The sequence below is a fragment of the Cervus elaphus genome, chromosome 12 (assembly GCF_910594005.1).
Source record: "Cervus elaphus chromosome 12, mCerEla1.1, whole genome shotgun sequence".
In the NCBI taxonomy this organism is placed as follows: Eukaryota; Metazoa; Chordata; class Mammalia; order Artiodactyla; family Cervidae; genus Cervus; species Cervus elaphus.
Window position 1 is genome coordinate 71,423,259 of NC_057826.1, and position 18,668 is coordinate 71,441,926.

Consider the following 18,668-nt stretch of genomic DNA (forward strand, 5'->3'; position numbering starts at 1 on the left):
CCACTCCAGTCCAATGAAATGGTACCATATATTCTCATTCTGCCAGTGATGACAGCCAAGGTCACTCCCAGCAGAGACGGGACTGCCATCCCAATAAAGTCTCACTAATGTGAGGCCTGGATCCCCCTTATGAACAGACCCAAGAAGTCTTCTATGTGGCACATCATTGCTTTCCTGAGATGTTATCCAGAATTAATGTCAAATAATGAAAAGAGTTGGTAGAATTTGTAGTTAGACTCAAGTTCAAAATCCAGATTCACTGCTCACAAGCTGGTCATAGGAGAGTTTGTCTTTTCGCATCTGTGCAAAGGAGACAAAGGACCACCTCATCCAATTATTATTCATGCATTCAGGAAATATGAATATGAAAATGACATTAGTGCTTGCTTGCCAGGCACTGATAAGTCATATAGATGTGACAGAGAACATACCAAAGACTCAGGGAGATTATGTCCTCAGGGGAGAGAGGGAAGAGAGATACATATCAAAAGTAATATATAAGCTAATAAATGCCATGAGAAATAATATAGCAAAAAAAAAAAATGTCCAGTAAGGGGGATTGTCTTTTAGGAAGGATGAAAAGAGAAGGCTTCCCTAATTAGGTATCTGAGCACAGAGATGGATCAGAATGGGAATGAGCCATGAGAATGTTGAAGGAAAAGCATTTCAGACAGAGGGAAGCACATGTGCAAAGGCCCTGCAGGAGGAATTTGCGTGTCTGAAGAATAGAGGAAGGGCCACAGGGCTGGAGCAGAGTGGGTGGTGGAGACCCTCCTACTGGCCGGTGACGAGGTCAGATAGGTGGAGGAGACCAGATCAAGTAGGGCAGGGATCACAACAGCAGGTCACATCTAGCCTATGCTTGTTTATATACAGCCCTCTAGGTGAGAAGAGCTTTTTAATTCATGAAAAAGTTGTTTAAAAAAGCAGACTATATCACTCATGTCCTGCAACGCTCCGGTTCCTTACTGTCTGATCTTTTATAGAGAATATTTTGACAGTTCTTGATGCACAGCCTTAGAAGCCACAGTGTGAAAGGAGATCTTGAGGGGAGGGTTGGGTAAGAAAGTAATGTGAGGTGATTGACAGTCTTAAAAAGACAGCTGGGACTGCTGTGTTGGTTCAGACTAGAACCAGAGTGGGTGCAGCGGGGAACGCAGTTAAGAGGCCCTCGTTATAGCCTGGGTGAGCCGGAGCAGTAGGAGGCACCAGACTGAAAGCAGAGGGGCGCTGGGTGGATAGAGAACATATTTTGAAGGCGGCACCGAAGGTGCTTTGGATGGGCTGTGGCATGGGAGAGAAAGGAGGAAGTAAGGGATGATTCTAAGATTTTTCAGTCTATAGCCTCTCCTTAGGTTGTCTTGGAAACTGAACGAGAGAGTCATCTTTTCTGTCCTTAGGGTTTGATGCCTCCAGTTCTTTTACCATTTTGCAGTCAGGGTTACCTTCCTAAGGTACAGTTTTTGTTGTTCTCCATTCAGCTGTCTCCCCCAGTGTCCCATTAGCTGTGGAACCGTCAGATGTGGCTCTCCATAGTCCAACAGCCCCAAGTCATTGCCAGCTATTCTCTTTCTTCCAACCCTAACCAGTAAATTGTCCACCAGTCCCCCCATGAACTTCATAGTCTCAACCTCCAACCCTTTACCTATATGGGGTCCTTATTTTTCTTTTTTGTTACATTGTTAGATGTCAAGGATCCTACCAGAATATTATGGCCTACGTTTTTGATAGTGTAGCTCCCAAACACCCTCATCACCTTCCTGGTCTATTCCTATTCCAATGCTGTTTGTCTTCCCATCTTAACAGGGATGTCTCTGTGTAACATGGGTTTTAATGCACAAGCCTGTCTCCTGCCAGAACACAGACAAGAAAATATTGTAACAGAGCACACAGTTAAATCCTCCCCTTTATTAAATCCCAGCTCTGCCCTTGGAACCTGTATGACTTTGAGCAAGTTACTTTACTTCTCAAAGCCTCAGTTTGTGCTTCTGTAAAATGGAGGTAATTCCACTGTCTCTTTGCAACACTAATCAAGAGGTAAAATGAGATGACTCACTATATTTCTTCTGTGCCTGCGGTATGATCAGAGCTCATTTAATTGACACACTTGTGTCAATTCTGCTTCAGGAAGCTGAGGAGCTGGGACAGTATCTTTCTATTCTTCCCTGGTTTTGTACACAGTAGGCAAATGATTACATTATTTAAAAAATTGGGTGAAATGAGTCAGGTTTTAGACTTAACTCTGAGTTCAGTTCCCCCCACTGCCACATCGAGCTGTGTGACATCTAGGTAAGGCAAGAACCTTACCTCTGAGTTTTAAATTCTTCACATTCCCAGAGGATGAAATCACCCCTACCTTGAAAAGTTAGGAGAATAAGCTACGATGGTTGTAAAGCACCCAATGGTTGTAACGTGTGGTTTGTGCCAAGGATAGCGTTCTCTGGAATGATGATTACCAGAGCTTCTGCAGAGAAAGCTCCTTTGCCATGCTGCCACTGAGGCTTGATCATTCCTTAAAGCAGTGGTCCTCAAAATGCGGCTTCTGGACCAGCGGCATCAGTCAATGCCACTTTCCCCAGAACCCTTTAGAAACGCACATTCTCAGGCTCACCCCAGGCCTAGTAAAGCAGACACTGTGGAGTGGAGTCCATCGGTCTGTGTGTTAACAAGGTGATATTCTCAGGCACCTAGGACCCACTGCCTTAGCAGAGGGAGGAGGTGGCTTGTGATGTCCCATACAAGCCCAGTGGGGTAGTTAAGTCACTCTGCTTTTCTGTTGGCATCAAAACAGAGGACATGAGGGCCAAGAATGTTACCCAGCATGGCCAGAGAAGGGGAGCACAAGCCCGTTAGTGCCGCTCTGGGGGGTCAGCAACTCCTGATTCTTTACTTAACGATTCCTCACAGAGCTGACAGGAGCAAAGAAGAATTGGAGGAAAGTGTAACCCATGATAAACAATGGGAAGTATAGTTCACTTTGAGACACGAGACTAATCTGGGAGCATAAACCCACACCGTAAACCATCACAAGCTATCAATTCACTTGCGGTAGTACAATTATACAGGAAGAATACCAGTGGGACTGACGAGATATGAAAACTCTTTTAGTGTGACCGATGCTAAAGTAAGCTGTTGACACATTTGTAAACACAGCAACTGAAGTTAGTTCAGATGGTTTCAAGAAATCCTAAAACATTGCAAAGAACATTTAATCTTTTCATAGTATTAAAGTCTAGAGAGCATTTAAATATCTCTATAGCTATGGAAAAAGCACAGCCACATTTATATATAGTTGCTGGCTTCTTTTTAACGAGATACCACGTTTATTTTTTTTCTTCTCTGTAGGCTCATGGTATGACATGAAAAGTCATCTCTTTGACAGGGTGATTCTGTTAATCCAAATTTAATCTGAATAGAGTTGAGATAGAAGTACTCTGCCTTCTTCCCCCCTTATTGTCTGTGGCCCTGAAGGAGGGTCAACACAGGAGAGGAGCAGACCCTGAAACCAGCCCTTGGGCTGCTGCTCTGCGGCTCTGACTAACATACCATGCATAAGAGGTGCCCTTGGCTTATGGAAAGAAAATGTTAGAATTTCTCTTTATGATTAATTTTTTTTATTCTACCTTGGCTAGCCAACATTTTTTTTCTTTTTTTTTTTTTTGGCCACTTTATTTTTTTTAATTGAAGGATAATTGCCTTACAGAATTTTGTGGTTTTCTTTCAAACATCAACAAGAATCAGCCATAGGTACACCCAGGTCCCCTCCCTCCCACACCTCCCTTCCACCCCCGTCTTCATGCCACCATTCTAGATTATCACAGAGCCCCTATTTAAGTTCCCTGAATCACAGAGCAGATTCCCATTGGCTATCTGTTTTATATATGGTATTGTAAATTTCCATGTTACTCCCTCCATATTAATTTTTAATCTCAGGCTTTGAACTCTCTTTTTGTGTGTATTTGGGGATGGGAGCCTAGGCTCACATATTATTTCCTAAAAGGAGTGTGTGATCAAAAAGCAATGTGACTGCCTCTGAGGGCAAGTTCACTTGACAGGGAGAGATTTGAGTCAAAGGTTGAAAATGTTGATGCAAAAAAAAAAAAAAATCTAGAATCTTCTATAGATTTCAGTTTTCCATGTTACCTGGTCACCTGTCACTGGAATGCATAATGGTTTTGTCTCCTATTGTGTCAATACTATTCAGTTCAGATCATGGTGTGCAAATCAAATAAAAGGAAAAGCAAGAGGCAGACACCAGTGGCTTTATGTGGGGCTGGCTCTTCTTCTTGGGCCTGTCCCACTGCTCAGACTGCCGCTGAGCGGACAGCCAGAGAGGTGCTGGCTGGTGGGGCAGAGACGGGGCATAAATGGCCCCTTAACTGGAGGAGGTATCTATTCCCCATCACTGGTTACCCTTTTAAAGGCCCGGATATCGGAGCCATCACTAACTGGTGAAATGAGGGCAAATAAGACCCATTTAAGTGAGCGAGGAGGAGACACAGGTGCCTTAAAAAGTCCACAAGGCACAGACTGAGTATATGATATGCCTTGTCCCCCAACCCCCTACGCTGCCTTTCTGTCACTAGGCTGTAGTTACATCACATTTGTTTCTCTCTCTCACTGAACGCTTCTGAGAAGTTTCAAAGGAAGGTAAGCGGTACCTATCTCATCCACGTGCTTTTCTGATAGAACAGCTCTGGGTTTCTGCTGATCCTGGGCAGGGGCCATTCTAGAGAAGAGGTTTGGCCCCACTCACCCTCTCCCAAGGATGTTGCATGGCTGTGGTCAACCAGTTGCCCCCCGCCTGTAGGCTGGCCACTCGCTTCTAGAATGAATTCCTCGGGAGCTTCGCCATGGGTCTTTCCTTTGTAGTGTGTCCTCCAAGAACGCTTTGCCCTCAGAGTGGCCACGCCTGGCCCGTGGTGACACTTCTTGCCCTCTTTTCCCACAGGCAGCCCAAGGGGGTGGCCACAGGACCCTGCTCTATGGCCACGCAATTCTGCTGCGGCACTCCTTCAGCGGCATGGTAAGTAAGCTCACCTGGATCGCTCTCACCACGCCAGGAGGTCGAGGAGGGAGGAGGGAAAGGGTGGGAAGCCAGCGAGTGTCTCAATCAGGTTAAGAAATCAGCGGGAGTCACTCGGAATGGAAATTATAGGACATTACTGTCTTAGTAACTTTCCTCACTCAGCAGTTGTACATCTGTGGTTGCTTAACATCTGACCACCCTCCTTCCCACTCCATAAGGGAAAGAATTATGTCTTTTTAAAAAAAAATTATGTAACTAAACCTAACTTGACCAAGTGTGGTGCTCTGATATACTAAATGCTTAGAAAATATCTGTTGAGTGGATGATCAGATAAACCTGGAATAACTGATGACTCGCATGTGTAAGGATAACCAGCATAGGTGGAAAAGCAATCAAATGGTATTTTTGTGAAGTTTCTCTTTTACTAGCTAAAGGAAATAGGATGATATCTGGTCCTTCATTCCTGAATTTGAAGGTATTTTGTTAATCCAGAGGCAGGAGGCAGATAAAGAGCAGAGCAGTCACAGAAAGCAGATCAAGCTATAACTATTCAGGGATCTAGAACTCGAATTAACCAAAATGAGATAACTCAATATAACTTGAATTTTTTTTCAAGTTTTAATAAATGTAATTTGTAAAATTCAAATATTGCAGTTCTTTTGCAGGGAGTGTTAAGAGGAATATCGTGACCTCCATCAAGTATAATATGAGGCAATTTTAATGATATTTACCCCCAGTTCCTGCATGTATCATTCTCCCTTACTATCAGTGTAAGGAACATTTCTTTCTCTAACCCCAGTGGAAAACTGTTATGTTAACTCAGGACTTTATTTTCACACATTTTACACCTGCAGTGGACACTGCAAAATTCGTCTCAAAGCTTGAACTGTCAAATTGGCAGGGAGAACAGCAGCTGCTTCTTAAATAATTTATTTATTGCAGCATTTTTTTTTTTCCTGAACACTGGTAAGAAGTTGACCTTTTCAGCCTGAACATTCATCTGTGATAGTCCCTTGTGGCAAAGGACAAACAAAAATGACCAAATGGAAGGTTATCTAAGCAGGAGATGGGGACCGTTAGAGAGTAGGGAAATTTTGCACCCTGGCAATCTCTAGAACTGAGAGGTGATCATTTATCTTTAGGAATCTGGTGCTTATCCATAGGGTAAATAAAACCCTAGCACCTCTCTTTTTCTCCCTAAATAGAATAAATAAAAGCTCAAACAGTATACTTCTCTTGGCTTTAAAAACTCAGGCTAGCATCGTGCTACAAAGAGGAAGGTTTACATTATTCATCAGTAGGTTGGTTGCCCTCTACTCCCAAGAAATCCCACTCACAGTTAACATGAACTCTATACTAGCCAGTTCCTTTTAGGAGTAGCTCTGAGAATAAAGCCTGTGAGAGATGTCTATACAACACAATGATTCTGTGTTTTCCTGTTGCAGAGAATTAGAATTATAACTCAGGAAGTTTGTGCCAAATGTGTATCTGCCTCTCGGTTCAATTCTAAGACCACTTGCCGTGCCTGTCAATAAAGGAGGCAGGGAATAGGCTGTGGACTTTTTTCCTTTGTTGAGTTACTTTTGAAAATAATTTTTAAATTTTACATGCACATGTATTTTTATAATTAGAAGAAATCAGACATTACTTGAGAAGTTTTAAAGCTGATAGAAAAACTGAAAAACAGAAAACAAATAGAAAGGAGGATATTATCATGGATGTTCCTGCTGTCCAAAGACAACCTATCAGCTTGGTGTAATTCTCTTTAGCCTGGTTGCTAGGCATTTGAATTTTGCGTATGTGACAACCATACAAGTACACTATTTTGTATATATTCCATACTGTTCTACACTCTTGATAAATACTCTCCATGGTAACATAATATTCCATAAAATGAAGTACCAGAGTTTATCAACCTTTCCATTATTGTTGGTCTTTTATGTTCTATTCATATTCTCAGTTTAAAAGTTTCAGAGTATCTTTGAACTAAAGCATATTTCATATTTCAAACTTTTTCTATTTAAACTTATTTCTCATAGTCCTTTGAGTCAAATCACTGGGTCATCAGATAAGAACACCTTTGAGGTTTTAAATACATTAGGAAAATATATCCCAGAAGCACTGTAGCCATGAACAATAAAGAAGCCCTTTTCATAGTAGCTCAGTGTTGAAACTGAGAAGCCAATTAATGGTGAGATGCCAAGATCCGACAGAAGAGCATGACTTCACTAGCATCTGCTCTTATTCCACAGTATCTAACATGTTTGACCACATCAAGATCCCAGACGGATAAACTTGCCTTTGATGTAGGTCTACGGGAACATGCCACAGGTAAGTCAACATGCCCTAGATCTGCTGCTCAGTGGGATCTTGAGCTGGGGGCTTTTGAGAAGGAGGCTGGATGCAAATCATTTGGGATTCCAAACTAACTGGTCAAGAAATAGGTCTGATAGAACTCTGGAGAAGAAGAAGAATAAAGAATATTATTGGAATGCAGAATGAAAACATAGGAATGCAAAATGAAGGTGAGCATGAGGCTTTAAACCAGAGTCTGCCAGAGTCTCAAAGAAAAACAATTTTTAGGGTTAGATACTGAAAATAAGTAGAGAAGTTACCCTGATAAAAACCAATGGTAATGAATAACCACTTTAAAAAAAAAAAAAACATAATGAAGGTTTACATGATAAAGTACAGTCTGGATTTTTTTTTAAAGTAGTCCCATTTTATTCTGCAGTGAATCAGCTATTTTTAAGGTAGTGTTTCCCAGATATTAGTCAATGATATCCACCTTCATAGATTTGCCATTCCTGTGCATAAACTTTATTATTAATTTATATTTTTCTTTAAATTTAGTTTTGTATTTAAAATTTTATAGACAAAATTGACATCACTGCTATAAGTAGAAAACTGGTATTGCTTGCTGTAAAAAAGGATATAATGTAAAGAAAACCATGTCACTCAATAATTGGAGAATGTTGGCAAATACTAGAAAAGCGTTCACGGTCTACAAGCTCCAAACTGAAAACCTTCTGTTAGAATCAGAAGGTTTGAAAGTAGTAAAGGAAATTTTTCACTATGTGACTCAGTGCTGTTTAATTGCCCTCCACCACTAGCACTATATATCTTATATGTGGGAAGTACTGGCTATTTTTTTTTTAGTTCGATCGAAAATGACAGTCAAGTGGTGGATCCTAAAAAAGATGGTAACCAGGATGATGCAGGTTTAAATGAAGAACAGAGGACCAAGATAACTGTCAACAACTGTTTCTAGTTAATCGAAGAAGGGGCTGACTTACTGTAGGTTATTGTAAAGACCAGTGGAACAATGGATAGAAGATGAAAACAGGCCCATTTCATCTCAGTGAAGGAAACCACTTTGTAATATCTGCAGTATCCAGCAAAGGCACAGCTGGCCTCGAGATGGAAGATGTTTCCTGTGGCTGGAAATATTCATGAGCAATCTGTCTGCCAAGGGCATTACGTATGTAATTTCTGCTCCATTTAGAGGTTGGGCTTATGGACCAATCAGGATTCTTCATTGCAAACAGCAGAAACTGACTCCGTTAACTCAAGCAGAAAGAGAGTTTACTGGAAGGATGTTACATAGACGTGCTCTGAAGCTGAGCCCTGGGCTTAGATATTGGGCAGGAAGAAAGGCCAGGGAAGAGCAAACAGCCTAGGTCACACGGCAGGAAGAGTCTCATTGGAGACAGTCTTTAATATTATGACATTTTCCCCTAAATAGGAGGAGAGTTCCATTGTTGGGGCCAAAGAAGGACAAAGTCCATGTAATTATTCTAAAACTACAGCAGTTCATAAGGAGATGGTCCAAGATTATCTGATTTTACATATGATTTAGAAAAAAAAATCTATAGTTTAACCTGTTTTTAAAAATCTAGAGTTTAACCTAGATTTAATCTGGGGGGAAAGGAATCTAGAGTTTACCCTGGATCTGTTATTTCTGGATCATACACAGTCATGTCCAAGAACACCTGAGGTAAGCCCCCTACCTCTCCTCCTCTTCCCCTTTTCATACAGAGCAAAAGCGTGAGCCTGCCTCAGCCCACTAGATTTGGGTCTTTTTTCGTGTGTTTGTTTTACTAAAATCAGATTATATTTGAATATGATTTGAGGTTACTTTGTTTTCAACTGAAGCGTGTTCTTTTTTTTTCTCTCCATGTTATTCTTAAAATATAATTTCCTCTAAGGTGTTGTCAACCTTTACTAAAAATTACAAAATGAGTGAATTGACACATTCTGAGTGTAAGCTGACCTCTAAATATAAACCAGCTGTCTGTCTTGGAGCACGTAATCGGAAAAGTCATATATGGTCATAGTATTTATACCAGTAAAATGACTTTAGACTTTTTGAGACTTGGGAAGAAATCTAAGAAATAACCACTTTCTAGTCATATGTTCAGGAAACCTGTTTTTTGGTTTTTGTTTTTAGTTACTAGAACCTTCAATAAAAAGATAGGGAAATAGCAGAGAATGTTACTCATTCTACCACTTTTTTTTTTTACCCTAAATTCCTAAAATCAAACTTGGTATGAATTCTGCTAACAGATGAGGGAAACACATGCATCAACCCAGGTTCAAGCTGGCTTTTCAGAAGCTGACGTTGGCAGAAAGACAGGGGAACAGGGTTGACCAGGTGTTCATGAAAACCTATAGCCTAAAATAATTTCATCCCCGACCCATTTCATATTCTCCTTGAAGAAAGTCAGCTTGGTATATGTGGGGGAGGGGGAGAACTTCCCGGCAGCTCAGATACAGTTCAGTATGGCCTGGGGTGAGTCCCTCTCTTTAAGAGAAGGGTTGCTCAGAAACTGACAGAATAGCATTGCTTCTTTTACCCAGGTCATCCTGGGAATGCACTTTTGACTCAGAAGCCTCTTCTGAATTGAAACAAATAGTTGAGTTGAATCTCTAGGAGAATGTGAGGAGAAGTTTGGAAGCAGTTTCTTGAATATTTCTGGAAGTGTTTCCCCTGCACAGCGGATAATAAATGATTTGACTGACTTAACTGATGACTATTTTGCCCTTGGTTTTGCTTAATAAGTTCTTTCTTTTTTTCCTTTTGAAAGTTTTTGTTGTTGTTTTCTAGACATAGATTAAGGATTAGTTTAGAATTGGGGGGGAAAAACACTGAAAGTACTGTTAGGTATTTTAAGACCCTCAACTGGCCCTCCCATACCCTACCGACTTGGGGATTGGCCCATTCCTGGGCTCCAGACCACTGCCCTGTTCCCAGGAGAGGGAGAGCACGCAAAGGTGCTCTTCTCCTATGCATCTCTCTAGGACCGCTTCATCCTGGCCCCCCTCAGTGGTCCAGTGCAAATGATGGATATACACCTGTCATTTTCCTCTTCAAATGTAGAGAACAGCCTCTTCTGTTACAAAATTTTAAGTCTAACTAAAATGTAATCAATGTTATATTTATTTATCTGAAGTGAATCAAAGTAATACCTATACATAGTTTAAAAAGAGACATAGCGCTCTTTTGCATACCAGAAGCATCTACCTCTTGCCCTGCCCACCCCATCCTGGATCCCCACCTCTCTCAGGCATCCACTTTCAGCTCCTCCAGTGTGTTTCCCACTGTGCATGAGTCATGTGGTTTACTGCCCTTTTGTTATTCTTTCCAGACTGGGCATGATAGATTGATGTCCTAAATGAATAACAAAAATTTACCTCTTGTGCTCCCCTCTTCTCTATTTTCTCCTTCCACCCTCCTAGTATATTTGCACCTATTTTTTATATAACTACCAAATCAATATTAACTACTTACATTGGTGTAACTATAACTTTTATTTGCAAATGAGACTCATGATATACTATGGTCAGTTCACTTTATGGTATTACTTCTGTGCTTTCCACTACTCAATAATTGCCTTGTTTGTTGCTTTACTTTCCGTGACCTAGTCATTTATTTCCAAACTGTCCCATAGAACAGTAACTGTCCCTGATTAGATTCAGTCACAAATAGCTCTTCTGTTGGTTTCATCTTCTTAGAAACATACACCATCATGTGGGAAATTCCTGTTTCCTCTCTCCAAGATTCTGTGTTTCCAGGATCTCATGCTTTTCTCCCTTATTGGTTGATCACACCATTTTGGGGAGCCCATTTCCAGTAGCTTTTACAGAAAATATCCTTGGGAGACAAATTGTTGTCTGAAAGTTTCTTAATTTCAGCTTCCCAAGTAATTCACAGAAGTATTCTACATGGGAATTTTTTTTTTTTCCTCAGCATCCTGAAGGATTTTTGTTTTCTTCTAGCTTTTGGTCTGGCTGTTGAGACGTCTGTCCACATTATGCTTCCTGATCCTTTGTGTGTGACCTGTTTATATTTTCTGAGCTATCTGGATCTTTTCTTCTTGCCCTGATGTCTACAGTTCCACAGTGCTCTGTCTTGTCCTGAATCCTTGTTCTTTTTTCTTTCTTTCTTTCTTGTTCTTAGTGTCACAGGAGTGGACCCTGGTGTGTGTGTGTGTGTGTGTGGTGTCCCTTCTCCACTGTGCTAGGGACTCTGCAAGCCCCTTCATTCTAAAAATGTTTGTCTTTCAGCCTTGGGAAAAGTTAAATATCTCTTAGTTAATGTTCTCCCTAGATGTTCTCTTCCTGCTTTCTGAAACTCCTCTAGGTCGGTTTTCTAATTTTCTTTGCAGTCTTGTTTCCAATCTGCTTTTCTTCATTCGTCATTGTGGGAAAATTTTTCAACTTTATCCTGTAACTTTCCTGTTTCTTTCTCTCTTTTTCAGGATCAAAGAGATTTCTTTTTCTTTGAAGGGACCCTTCATGGATACTCTCCTGGCTGCTTCATGAATGTATTTTTCTTATGTCTCTGAGATGATTAATTCTAAGATTTGTTTGAAGTTATCTTTAGCTCTCTGTAATCTTCATTTTTCCCCTTTCCCCACTTTTTGGTTTGTTCCTGCTGTTCATGTTAGAGACTTTTCTTATATGTCAGCTTATCCTTGGTCCCAGTTGATGTTTAGATCAAGGCAGTAAAAGCCGACAGGAAGCCCCAACTGTGTGGGTGGCTTGCCATGTCTTAACTTTCACTTTGGGATAGTCTAGCAGGGACCTGCACATTGCACTGGATATGCCCAAACAACAGTATGGTTTTTGTTGGGTAGTTTTGCTTCCAAACTAAACAGTAATCTTCATTTGGGTCGGGGGTGGTTCAGCGTCACAGCTGGCATTCTGGAAGCTGAGGAATGGAGGTAGGGGAAGGAGAGCTGAGATTTTACTAATCAGAGCACAGAATTCTAATTATTCTCCATTTTCAGCGATACTCTTTACTTCCATGTCTGACAGTGCCTGATACCTGGAGTGGTTTGTCATTCCATGGATATCATTTCTATTCTTCTGTAGAGTGCAGGAGGAAGTCACCGGGCCTGCAGGATAGAGAAAAAGATCAAATATTCCCTTAAAACTTTCAGCCACTCCTCCTGTTTTCAACCCCATCTTCTATGGTTGCCCTCACAAGAAACTGTTACCTCCAATTCTGCAGAGTTTCTGGAGAATATGTAGCAGGAATGGCCTTACTTCTTAAGATCAACTTCTTAATCCATTTTCTTACCCAGAGACTGGAGTTGTAGCTTTGTCTTGGCTAAAAGCATCTTTCGACATCCCTTTTCCCAAAATATCAATTTTTCTCCTTTACTATTAATTTCTCACCTGCTATCTTAGACCTTATAGATTTAGACCCTTTGAAAACTTCTGATTTTTTGTTAGTGGAATTACTGATGATTTAGTAGAATTTCATGGGGAAGGGGTGAGGCAAAGATAATGGTCTGTAAGTGGTCAGTAGACCAATGAAGTTATTTCTGAAAGATTTGTAGGTGCATATGAAAAAAAATATCATTTTTAGTATGTGTTAAAATTACTCAAAGACTTCTCTAGCTTTTGGGCTCCAATATTCTCCAAACACTGTCTTTCTGTTTGTAAAGAAAATGAAAATGATAAATATACTCAAGAGCCAGATGTGGGGGAATGCTTATAGATAAATAGAAATTGAAGTCTGGAGGGTGCATGCGTGTGTGTGTGTGTGTGTGTGTATGTGTTTCAGGGGTTTTCATCAGACGGAAGGAGAATGAGGGGCAGAGTTAGGGACACTGACTTCTGTGATGCAGTCACTAACCCAAGGAGCCTTTGTGTAGGAGAAGCCTGTTGGTGGACCATTCATCCCGCTTCCAAGCAGAGGTCTGAGGGAGAAAAGGTTCGAATTGGTGATGACCTCATCCTCGTCAGTGTGTCCTCTGAAAGATACCTTGTAAGTATCTCCTAACACAAGCATCTTTCATTTCCAGAATTGTTTCTTTTAGGAATGGATGGCCAGGGAGGACAGAACCACATCAGATCGGGTAGGATAAGATTACCTTTACACAGTGTACTTGAGACATGATTAAATTCTCTCTCCTGCTATTATCATGGGGCCTGGAATGTAACTTTATTTATTTATTTATTTTTTAGATTAAAGCACTGTTCCCAGCTTAAATGCTCCCAGGCACTTCCTAAAAAGTCAACTATTGACACATTCAGTTCAGTTCAGTTCAGTCGCTCAGTCATGTCGGACTCTTTGAGACCCCATGAACTGCAGCATGCCAGGCCTCCCTGTCCATCACATTAATTACCTTTGATAGTAGTGTTAGTCGCTCAGTCTTCCAACTCTTTGTGACCCCATGGACTGTAACCTGCCAGGCTCCTCTGCCCATGGAATTTTCCAGGCAAGCATACTGGAGTGGGTAGCCACTCCCTTCTCCAGGGGATCTTCCTTACCCAGGGATCAAACCCGGATCTCCTGCATTGCAGGCAGATTCTTTACCATCTGAGCCACCAAGGACTCAGTTTATCACTTTGGTTAGCTCTTGTCTAATTAGGAACAAGCCAGAAAGTGTTGGATATAGAAACATAATTGGAGGGAGAAAGAGAATTGGACATGTTTCAGAGTGTGGGATGTCACAGTGGTTGGAAGAGGCAGGTGAAATATTGCCCCTGATAGTGATACTTGCATACCATACAAGATGTCAAGCAACATTGACATCAGGCCCTTAAGGGATGGGGGCAATTCCTTACAGATCAGAGAAATGTCAGAGATAAGTTTTTAAGCTTCTCAGCACCAGTTCTGCCAGCAGATTTTACTTTGCCTCAACCAAAGGCTGGATTAATTTTTCCCATTTGTAAGTCCCCTTCTCCTGCCAAGGATAGATATTTTGTAACTTCCTGTTGAATTTGAGATCCAGCTGAGGGGATGAAGTCAGCATGTCTGCCACCTCTGTAGCTGAATCCTCACCCTCCCTGAATAAAGTGTCCCACTTTGAAGCTGCTTCAAGATGGGGTGGAGCAATCTCCCACAGTCTAGGTAGAAAACACCTGATGAGAGTAAAGCTGTTTAATTCAATCCTTGAAATTCTAGGTGAGCTGCTTCTGTCAGGACTGGCCTGGTGATTTAAAGGATGTCTCATTTCTGTTTCTGCTGCAGCATCTCTCAATATCAAATGGTAACATACAAGTGGATGCCTCCTTTATGCAGACACTCTGGAATGTACATCCTACGTGCTCAGGAAGCAGCGTCGAAGAAGGTGTGCTTCTTTCTGTGCGTTCCGCTCTTGGCCTGCCTGTTTGTCTTATGCTATGTATATTGACCTTTTTTTGTGACTTTCCAGTTCTGGCACGGGTGTCTCAGTATCCACTTAGTGTGATTTTTGGTTCACCCGAATTCCTTTCTCTCATGTTAATATGGATTATTTCCTGTCCTGATTTCTGATTTCATGAGCACTCCTGACATGATTTTTCAGTTCTTTCAATGCACCATGGTTTTGGCACTGTGTGCGTTCAGGACCTTGGAGACTTACCTTTCTTCTCCCGCTGACTTTTCAGTTTTATTTATGGTTATAAGTATACAGACCTTAGCAGGTTCAATTTTAGAAGACATTATTTGCCAAGAAGTTGATATTTTTTATATTTCTCCCCAATGTATCTCTCCCGACAGGTGGGAGGAGGACTTTCTCTATAATAAAAGGATGTTTGGCCATTTGTTTTTACTTATATTTATGGAAGGCCATTTAAAAATAACAAATGGCATTTTCTCCATATTTTATTTTTCCCTTAGAAGTCAGATCATCAAAGTTTGTTCAGCATATTCTATTTTTTGGAGCTAGGCAAAGTCAATAACACCTTTCAAGTTATATAATAAATACACTGGCCTTACTTTACTCATGGGTAATATCACTGCTGAGTAGGATAATCAGATGCCAGTGACCTAAGGGTTATCACATCACATTCTAGCACTTTATAGCAAGATCAGAATTTTTTTTTTAATACTCATATCACAGGTTCTAACCCTATTTTAAATCTTGAGTCTGTGAAACCTCTATTAGATGATGTTGGAAAATGGAAAACTGAGAGTTGTCAAGGTGATACCCCAGTTTCAGGAGGCATCACAGCTAAGTTGAATAATCAGGAAGCAGCAAATTTTTAACTCTTTTGGCAACTGAAGGGAGGCTTTTCAAAGGCAGGATGTGTTCAGCTCTCTTCTTTCACACCAGAATTCACCCACTGCTCCAAATGTTTTGTCAGTCATTCCCTTTCTTTCAGGAACCAAGGAATCCCAGGTTAAAATCTTCCCTGAGGAAGTTCTGACCGAATCTTCATGTTAATTTTGTTCATTTCCACTATAGGGATAGTATTAGTGCCCAGTCCCACAAGAGGGTTTGTGGAGATTAATTAATTGCGAATCATTTCACAACAATGCTTTTAAAAGTATTGAGAACCCTTGTGGTAGAGCTTGGGCAGCTGATCCCTTGTGTCATCTGACTGTGCAAAATGCTCTCTCAGCATCTGCTGGTGAGAAACCCACTTCAGCCCCTGAGAAAAGGAGTCGTCCTCCTCGTGAGCCTTCTCTCCTGATTACTGCCCTGGTATATTTCAATTAAGAAATGTTGTGATGCTCCAGCATTTGGCAATTTCCTCCGTGCCGTAGAATATTGATTGGAGACTCCCGGGGACTGTAAATGATGGGCTGCAAATGGAGCGTGGCTGTGCCATCATAAGATGATAGATCATTTAATCATGAACGTAATCATGGAAGGGGTTAACTTTCTAAATAAGTTGGCTGTTAACAGTTCCCCTACAGTATATCATGGATTATTTTAATGCAAAAAAGTATACAATTGTAAATATTTGTACAGTGAAAGAGAGGAAAATGAGAAAATGACTTCTAAACATTTCAGGGAAGCTTAAGAAGAACTTGCCTTACCTGGACAGATGGAGAAAATGAACTAGGGAATATCAAGACTATACCTGCATAAGATGTACTGATAACACCCTTTTCTCCCCTGGCATGACTTCTCCTTCTTACTGTTATAATCCAACACTCAGAATAGTTTTACAGCCCTTTGAGTGATCTAATTATGTGATTTTCTCAAAATCCTGATACAGACATTGAACATATTAAGTCCATGTGTCTCCTGAGAACAGACTAGTTGGGAGAAATTTTTAATTCAAAGGGATGTCAAATTCCATTTCTTCATGTAAAGTTCATACTGGGGCCCTTCTCCTGCTAACCATGTTTTTTAAATGGAGACTTGCAGTTTATTTGAAGACTAATTGGTCATCATGTCCTTGAAGTTCATTGTTTCCTATCCATCTCTGAACTCCATGGCTCTTGAGATTCCTTTCCTTATTGTGAAAGCTAAGGGCTAGGTGATAGCTGCCTCTCTGCTTGGCCACTCAGAGATTCTGGAATGTCATGCTGCCTTCTTTTGGTGTTGGAATAGCATTCAGGTTTGATCTGTGTTTATTTAACACATTCGAAAATTAGCTACTCCTAAGAAAGCTCAGAATAACAGTTTGCTTCTCCTTTCCCAGTATCATCTTACTTTCTCATGACTGCAATTTGATTTGAAACTTACCACAAAATATACACATCAACACTGTAAGAGCTTATCCAGGAACTTGGTGTTGGATGTATTTATGTCCTCGACAACTGAAGAATCCTTATCTTCCTAAGAATAGCAACTCAGATTTCCTTTTGGTTGTGTGTGTATGTGTATTTTTTTAATGTTGTATTATTTTATTGAGGCATAGTTGATATACATTGTATTAGTTACAGGTGACCTTTTGGCTTTTAATGACATGAATTGACATTGTTTTCACCTTCCCTTTTGATACTGGACTTGCTCATCTCTGAAACCCTATTTAACTTTCAGTGTTAGAATTGGTTTGACTTTCTTGTCGATTTTCTACCTGAGGCCTGAACTCATGGAATCTGTAATTTCCCAAATGCTTCTCTCTTTGTGTTTTCTAAAATAACTGACTCAAATATGTTCTCATTACTCAGCTTCCTGTCAGCTCATGGTAGGGTATAATTCTGTTACAGGATACCTACTTGGTGGGCATGTAGTACGTCTTTTCCATGGTCATGATGAGTGTTTGACGATACCATCTACAGACCAGAATGATTCCCAGCACAGGTAAGCCAAGAGCTTCCTCCTTCTCTTGTCTCCTGTCTCCGGTGAATCAGACTAAAAATTTTGCATTTGGATATGTCCGCCAATGAATTCTGTAAGTGTTGGTTAACTGACAAACTTCTGTCTAGTCGTGGGTTGCAGTTGTAAAATAGGAAAGGCAGTATGCTCAAGTTTGCTCACAGGAATACCTATGTACACATGCTGCTTCTTAGGCAAACAATTCCATGATGCTTTTCAATCCCACTGTTTTCTTTGATTACTCTGGAATCTAAGGACTTTCTGGTAGCTTTAACTGCAGACCAAAGCCTCCATTTTGGTGATGGAAATCAGCGTAATCATTCTAGTGAGTCTGTGCACTTACATAAATCATTCACCAGGTTCTTCAAAAGCAGATCATCTCTGTTACTCCCCCTTTTATGTGCTATGAAGGTGGGGTTCAGTGGTTTCATCCTGCTTATCACCAAATAGGATTGGAGAAGCCAAATGTCAGTATCCAGGCAGAGCTGGATTTATTAGAGGACAGTGCTGAAGGAGCTGCTGAGGATGGTGCTTCCTCTGGTCCTCTAGTTATCCTCTCAGTGGATGCTTTTCCAGAACTCAAAGTCAGGAGATGGAAGATGTTTATCTAGATCTTAAGTTCATGCTGAAGCATCCTTTTGTATTTGGTTTATATACAGAGGAACAGAGTATAAAAACTTGACCCCTGTAATTGTAAAACCCTGATATATTTTAAAAACTCAAGTCTCAGATCCAAATTAAACTGAACTTGATACAGCAACAAATCCACCTGCAATGCTGGAGACCCCAGTTCCATTCCTGGGTCAGGAAAATCCGCTAAAAATGCGATAGGCCACCCACTCCCGTATTCTTGGCCTTCCCTTATGACTCAGCTGGTAAAGAATCCGCCTGCAATGCGGGAGACCTGGGTTCGATCCCTGGGTGGGGAAGATCCCCTGGAGAAGGGAAAGGCTACCCACTCCAGTATTCTGGCCTGGAGAATTCCATGGACTGTATAGTCCATGGGGTCACAAAGAGTCAGACACGACTGAGCAACTTTCACTTTCACTTTTTCACTTGAGACAACAGTGAGTCTGATCTCCCAGTTGTCTAATATGTCCTTTGTGTTTGCATGACACCTGTAGGAACCTCATTAACTGCATTTC

General features: G+C 40.9%; 1 protein-coding gene across 13 annotated transcripts in view; it reads left to right on the top strand.

Annotated features, from left to right (window-relative positions):
- Window positions 1-18,668, top strand: part of RYR3 (ryanodine receptor 3) — a 548,224-nt gene that overhangs the window by 231,529 nt on the left and 298,027 nt on the right. For all 13 annotated transcript variants that reach the window (XM_043919301.1, XM_043919310.1, XM_043919307.1 and 10 more), the window contains exons 4-8: window positions 4,952-5,026; window positions 7,282-7,360; window positions 13,195-13,307; window positions 14,517-14,616; window positions 17,415-17,508. In XM_043919301.1, the coding sequence (XP_043775236.1) occupies window positions 4,952-5,026; window positions 7,282-7,360; window positions 13,195-13,307; window positions 14,517-14,616; window positions 17,415-17,508 (461 nt within the window). The remainder of the gene's footprint in view (window positions 1-4,951; window positions 5,027-7,281; window positions 7,361-13,194; window positions 13,308-14,516; window positions 14,617-17,414; window positions 17,509-18,668) is intronic.